Source organism: Asterias amurensis, chromosome 22 (genome assembly GCF_032118995.1).
Source record: "Asterias amurensis chromosome 22, ASM3211899v1".
Lineage (NCBI taxonomy): Eukaryota > Metazoa > Echinodermata > Asteroidea > Forcipulatida > Asteriidae > Asterias > Asterias amurensis.
Window position 1 is genome coordinate 10681616 of NC_092669.1, and position 6815 is coordinate 10688430.

Here is a 6815-nt window from a genome sequence, read left to right on the forward strand (position 1 = left end):
TGCTTTCAGATGCATAATAAGCTTCTCAGCATCGTATTTTATTATTTGAGTGAGAAATTACCTCTTTCTCAAAGACTATGTTACTTCAGTGGGAGCCGTTTATCACAATGTTTTCTACTATCAACAGCTCTCCATTGCTCGTTACCACTAATGTTTTTATGCTAACATTTATTTTGAGTAGGCACGTAGTGTCCAGCAGCCGGTTTCACGAAACGCTAGGATTGATCCTCTCGAGTTAGGACGAGTAACTCGTCCCAACTATAGGATTTATCTTAAGGTCTGCATGCTACAGTGCAGGGTTGGGACCTATAAGTCCTATACGTAAAAGTTAGGAAGAGTTTGGTGAAATCGACGGCAGTGCCTAAGGGAATTAGTGTTTATACAAGAGACTATCGGCGGTAGTTTGCTGCCATTAGGTCAAAGGCCATGTGCATGTAGACCGACGCCATTATTGTGACTTGAAGTTATGGGGAGGGTTCGTCGTTCACAATACGGAGCTCTTTCTTTAACTGCTTGTTTTGCCCGACAATGGTAGCTTGTATCTCCATATCCCGTATCTACGAGCAGTAATATCAAAAAAAGCCTTCTGCTTAGAGGAATTAAGACGTTGCCTTGGATCGGTCGAGCTGGGTCCAATTTCATAGAGCTGCTAAGCACAAAAATTTGCTGAGCATGAAATGTTTGCCTTGATAAAAACAGGATTTCCCAACCAAATTTCTACGTGATTTTCAAGATAACCATACAACAGCTGAATACCAGTAACTAGGAAATGCAACAAAATGGACATTTGGTTGGTAATCCTGTTTTTATCAAGGAAGAAATTTCATGCTAAGCAAATTTTGTGCTTAGCAGCTCTATGAAATTGGGCCCTGGTCTTTAAAAAGCGTATGTAACCGTTTGTTACAGAATGCATATTATGATAAGAAAGATATTTTAAAAGTAGAATATAATGATCCACACAAGTATCACTCGAAATTGCGTGGTTTTCATTTTACCTCGTCGACAAACACGTTCGGCCATAAACAGGATTCAATTTTTGTATTCCCATAAATGGCCGATCGTGTTAGTTTGCAAAGTAAAAGGAAAACCACGCAATTTCGAGGCAAATGTGTGTGGATCATTGTATTCTACTTTTAAAACATCTTTCCAACCACATGCATTCAAAAACAAACGGTTACAAATGCTTTTTAAAGACCAATTCGACCGATCCAAGGCAACGTGTTCCTTTAATATTTAATATTTATAGTTACTTCGTGTTTATTCTTCACACCATGCAAAAATCGAACACCACTTATTTGTTCAACAATATTCAAAAAGTAAATCAAAATAAAAAAATGAATGAATAAATTAATAACAACGATTACCAAATAAACTCATCAATTAAATAAATTTAAATCAAATTGAAAACTAGTAAGAAAAACAAATAAGTAAATATTAAAATATAGTTAAAAGTGCTTTCCCCTCCCATTCCAAACGAAAAAAACTTTTTTTTTCTGAGCGTGGGCCTTTAATCCACCCCATAGGTTGTAATGATTCTGAATGCTGTGTTTATTTTCGTCCGCAAATAAAACGTGAGCACGATGATGAATATGAGAGCCACTTTCTTTTCTTTTTTTTTCTTTTTTACTTTTTAAGTTTTATTTTTGATTGGTAAACCTTTAGAAATCTTATTTTTTATCTCACTTCGGTCTGAATTGTATCCTTTTGCGGGAAATGGTAGTTTAAAACATCACATTACTTGTAATTCGTTTTGAACAAAAAATTATATACTTGCTAATTTCAATTGGGAGTAACTCAACAACGCGATACACCCAAAAGCTTAGACATTTTATTATACCAAATAACTGCTGCCGGTGTGTTTTTTCCAGCCGTGCATATAACTCAATTATTTAAATCGTCAACATCTGACTCATTTTCACAGAGCGGGTCACATATTTTGGCTTGATGAGAAACTATAAACTATAAAAACTCCCGGGTCAGAATTGACCCGGATTTGGGTCCCAGGGGGCCAGACCCAATTCTGGGTCTGTTTGACCCAGAATCCGTGTCAATGTGACCCGGAGTCCGTGTGTGTGACCAGCAATTTGGTTTAAAGTGGAGATTTTGACTCGAATTCCAGGGCACATTGACACGGATTCCGGGTCAAATTGACCTAGAAATGGGTCTGGCCCCCTGGTACCCAAATCCGGGTCAATTCTGACTTGGTAGTTTTTAGAGTGTAGTGTCACATTACTTCGGTCTGAGTGGAAAAGCATTAACTTACCTTGTTTACGCATTCTTCAAGGTCTTCATATTTCTTTCGTCCAAGTATCCCATACAGGTTGTCTTTAACCTTCTCTGTGGATTCCTCTTTCCATTGTTTGTCCTTTTCTGCATTTGTTACGATTTTGTGATGCGCTAGCTCGTTGCGAATGTCGTGAATCTATAAAATAAATGTGAAAGTATATTCGAGGAGTGATCAAGCAGACAAAGCAATTCTTGGTTATAGCTTACAATTTATTTCATTTATATATCATTTTTTTTTCGCACAGAAACGCTCCAGTTTGGTAGTAGTGTTTAATGCAGTTGGTGGAGAACACAGTTACTTTTATTTTTCCCAATTAATTAGATATGGACTTAAAAACAAATTCAACCAAAATACTCTTTTTTGATGACCCCACAATTAATGTCTATTTGTAGAGTTTATACAACTAGGTTGCCAACGTTTGGCAACAGTGGCGGCGCACATCTCGTTCCAATCGAAATTGTTGGCGACCTTGCGCAAACATTGGCAACTTTTTTTTTGCGAAAGTGGAACGCACCCCAGACCCAATACCTGGTCTTGTTTGATACCCGGTCATGGCACTTCGGCCAATGAGCAAGGAACTTTATGGAGTACATTCTTAACATTTAATCACAAATTGAGATATCTCTATTAAAGGAACACGTTGCCTTGGATCGGACGATTTGGTCAAACAAAAGCGTTTGTAACCGTTTTTTATAAAATGCATATGGTTGGAAAGATGTTTTAAAAGTAGAATACAATGATCCACACAAGTTTGCCTCAAAATTGCGTGGTTTTCCCTCTACTGTGCGAACTAACATGGTCGGCCATTTATGGGAGTCAAAATTTTGACCCCCATAAATGGCCGACGTGTTAGTCGACGAGGTAAAAGGAAAACCACGCAATTTCGAGGCATGTTTGTGTGGATCATTGTATTCTACTTTTACAACATCTTTCTACCCATATGCATTTTATAAAAAACGGTTACAAACGCTTTTCAAAGACCAAGTCGACCGATCCAAGGCAACGTGTTCCTTTAATAGAGATATTTCTATTGTTAATAGAGATATTTCTATTATAATATTATCAATAGATAGATATCTCTCTATCAATAAAGATATCTCTATTAACAATAGAGATATTTCTATTATAATATTATCAATAGATAGATATCTCTCTATCAATAAAGATATCTCTATTATTAATAGAGATATCTCTATTTTTTTTTAATAGAGATATCTCTATTATTGAATTAAATGTTAAGAATGTACTCCACAGAACTTGACCATAATTGTTTCATAAAAAAGTTAGTAAGGAAGTGCAATCCCGGTGTCCCAGGGAAATCTGTCCACCGGAGATTCGATTGTCGCCCCCCCCCCCTCCCAACCCGGGAAATTACATGGGCTGAAGGAGGACGTTTCACAAGAGGGCGCTATCAAAAGACGTTTACATGTATATACACATAGTCACCGTATGGTGCGGGGGTGGGGGGGGGGGGGGGGGGGTGGGGGGGGGCAGATCCCATGGGTGACAGAATCTCCTTCCCTACACCGGCTCCTATAGAGTGAATGATACCCCTACGGACTGTGAAACCCGGTTCAGCCCCGTAGGTGGCACCGTGTCACACAGTGGTGGCAGTTATTTTGGTCAAAAGCCCAAATCAGTATCCACCCGGCCTTGTGAAGGTAGGTGATATAATTATCATCTAAAAAAATTGTGTTTACTTACATTTTTAAGCTTAACAATGTTTTTAGGGTCGATCTCGAAAACACGGCACCTTTTAAGAAGCTGAAGAATTCCATCGGTATCACCATACTCCAGGATATTGTTTTCACTGGACGGTGCACTTTGTGGTTTGGACAGAAACCCAGAGGCAAGCTTGAGGTAGCCTGATTGTGCATCGTTCAGCTGATCAGTGTCTAATGGCTCTTTGACGTTGCGTAGTTGTTTTGGAGGATCTTCTGTCCAATACTTCTTTATCTCGACAATCCACTTCCCTTCAACTATTGAAGAACACAAAATAATAATAGTGAAAAACAAAAGTGTAAAAAACAATCACCGTATTTTATATGCGCCATTTTGTTCAACGGGGCAGCTTTGTTTACTTCCAACCCAGGCGTGCTTTCTTTCAGGTTGGCGCTTGAACTTCAAACAATCGTATGCTTGACGTTCAAGCAGCGATATAAAATTTAATAAAAAACCAAAGATGGCGCATCTTTCAGTTATAAGCGGTGACTTTATGGAAGGAAAATGGGAATGTCTGCGATAAAGATTAGAACATACGGAAAAATAATTCGAAAGGAACAATGATAAGAAAATAAAATAAAAATTAATGCGCACGCGACGACATAATAGGTAGGTTTATATGACAAGGTAATAAACAAAAGTCTAGTGCCTTTAATAGGAAAACAGAATTGAGGGGTGAAAACCTTTGTAGCTGTCGATTTCTTCTTTCATTTTTTTGTGCAACTCCTTCATCTTGGTGTCAATTTCGAAGTGATCAGCCAGTGCGACAACTGCTTTTATGATTATCTCTGTAACCTTTACAAGGTTTTTGGGCCGTTCTCCAACGTCTTCAATAAAAATGTACAGAAGAGATTCCTAATTGATAAAGAGAGAACAGTTCGAACGTCAATTTAAATTCCGCACCGGTAAAGACAATCGCACACGATGCAGTAATTTCAGGTGTTTCGTCCACTACTTCTTAAAGGAACACGTTGCCTTGGAACGGTCGAGTTGGTCAATAAAAAGTGTTTGTAAGCTTTTTTTTAATGCATTTTGGTAGCAAGATGTTGTAAAAGTAGAATACAATGATCCACACAAACATGCCTCGAAATTGCACGGGTTTCCTTTCTCGTCAACTAACACGGTCGTCCATTATATGGGAGTCAAATTTCATAAATGGACGACCGTGTTAGTTCGCAAAGTAAAAAGTAAAACCACGCAATTTCGAGGCAAATGTGTGTGGATCATTGTATTCTACTTTTAAAACATCTTTCCAACCATGCATTTTATAACAAACGGTTACAAAGTACGCTTTTTATAGACCAACTCGTCCGATCCAAGGCAACGTGTTACTTTAACTGAACACTTCCGAATAATACTAACAGAGAAATATCTCACTGTTTTTGTGTTCGTAACCATCAAACGCATCAAACATCTTTCCTGGTGTGCAGTTTAGTTTTCATTTTATTAAGTTCAACTTGAACGACATCACAAACACAAAAATTACTTGTGTGCTCAACTTCTGCGAAACAGTTGCTGCGAAAGCAACCCTTCATGTGAATATATTGTTTGTTTGTTTGTTTGTTTGTTTGTTTGTTTATACTTATCCTTAGTCATTGTGCAATCAGCTTTTCGCTTTGAGATTCGAACCCACAACATTGTGATTGCAAGTCAATCACTTGACCACAGTGACATGCTGTCAGTTATTGTTAGTATTATTTCTTGTTTGTATCATCAAAGGCACATTATCAAGTATTTATCTAATCTGCCCACTGTAAGTGCAACTAAAGTCAACAATTATCCATGCCTGGGAGACTATAAGCGAATTTGAACTTACCTTAAATAACTTTAATTCACGATCATAGGCCTTCTTTATCTCTGACACGATGTCTTTGGGAGGTTTGTTTAATCCTTCAATAGGCACCAAATGCTGAAGAACACCAGAGACTAGGTTCGTTTCACAGAGCTGGACGTGAATAACTTTTTCCTTTCCAGACGTGATCTTCTCATAAACAGATATGTCTGATTCGAAGTCATTCCAATTGTCTCTCCTGAAGTCAGGGGTATCGATTATACAAATCACAAGCGCAGATTGCATCAGCCGAATGCGTGATTTTACTTTGGAATGTCCAGGTGGCAGATCATCATATGACCCTAATTTAAAAAACTCTCCGTCATCTTTTTTAAGTTTACGTAGTTCCGTCAAAATAGATATAGCCTGTTCAGATCCCTCTTGGTAAAGAAAGGCTATATCAAAATCAAACTTCTTTTCCTCCGCGTTGGCACTCATGGTGATTCGGTTATGGAATGGATCCTGTGGTTATGAAAATGTTGAACAAAATGAGTTATCGTCACAAAATGTATGGTAATTATTGTAAAATACCACTATTTTCACTTGTATGTGGCTTAAAGGCAGCGGACACTATCGGTATTTGCTCAAAATTATTGTTAGCACGAGCAATGGAGAGCTGTTGATTTGTACAACATTGTGAGAAACGGCTCCATCTGAAGTAACGTAGTCTTTGAGAAAGAAGTAATTTCTCACTAAAACATTTGAATTGCAATCGAGACCTCAGCTGAGGTCTCGAATTCAAGCATCCGAAAGCACAAAACTTGTGCGACAAGGGTGTTTTCCCCCATTATTCTATCTCAACTTTGACGACCAATTGAGTTCAAATTTTCACAGGTTTGTTATTTTATGCATATGTTGAGATACACCAAGTGAGAAGACTGGTCTTTGACAAATACCAATAGTTTCCAGTTCCTTTATTTGGTCACTAAAGTTGCAAGATTGAATGTTAAAACTCCCCTGTTGCAAAAAGTATGT

The 6815-nt window shown here is 37.9% G+C and overlaps 1 protein-coding gene across 1 annotated transcript; it reads right to left on the reverse strand.

Moving 5' to 3' along the window:
- Positions 1-247: 247 nt before the first annotated feature.
- Positions 248-6278, reverse strand: LOC139953693 (uncharacterized). Its single transcript, XM_071953207.1, has 5 exons — positions 5826-6278; positions 4693-4864; positions 3992-4260; positions 2264-2422; positions 248-557 (listed from the first exon to the last, which is right to left on the reverse strand). The coding sequence occupies exons 1-5, from the start codon at positions 6276-6278 to the stop codon at positions 465-467; spliced, it is 1146 nt and encodes a 381-aa protein (XP_071809308.1). The 3' UTR covers positions 248-464.
- Positions 6279-6815: the final 537 nt, after the last annotated feature.

What these genes read in the sequence shown, in the direction of transcription:
- LOC139953693 (XM_071953207.1), bottom strand. Translation starts at nt 6,278, where the DNA reads ATGAGTGCCAACGCGGAGGAAAAGAAGTTTGATTTTGATATAGCCTTT. An exon ending in AGAAATCGACAGCTACAAAG is followed by an intron (nt 4,261 to 4,692) that starts GTTTTCACCCCT and finishes CAATAGTTGAAG; the next exon opens with GGAAGTGGATTGTCGAGATA. An exon ending in TTGAAGAATGCGTAAACAAG is followed by an intron (nt 558 to 2,263) that starts GTAAGTTAATGC and finishes TACTGCTCGTAG; the next exon opens with ATACGGGATATGGAGATACA.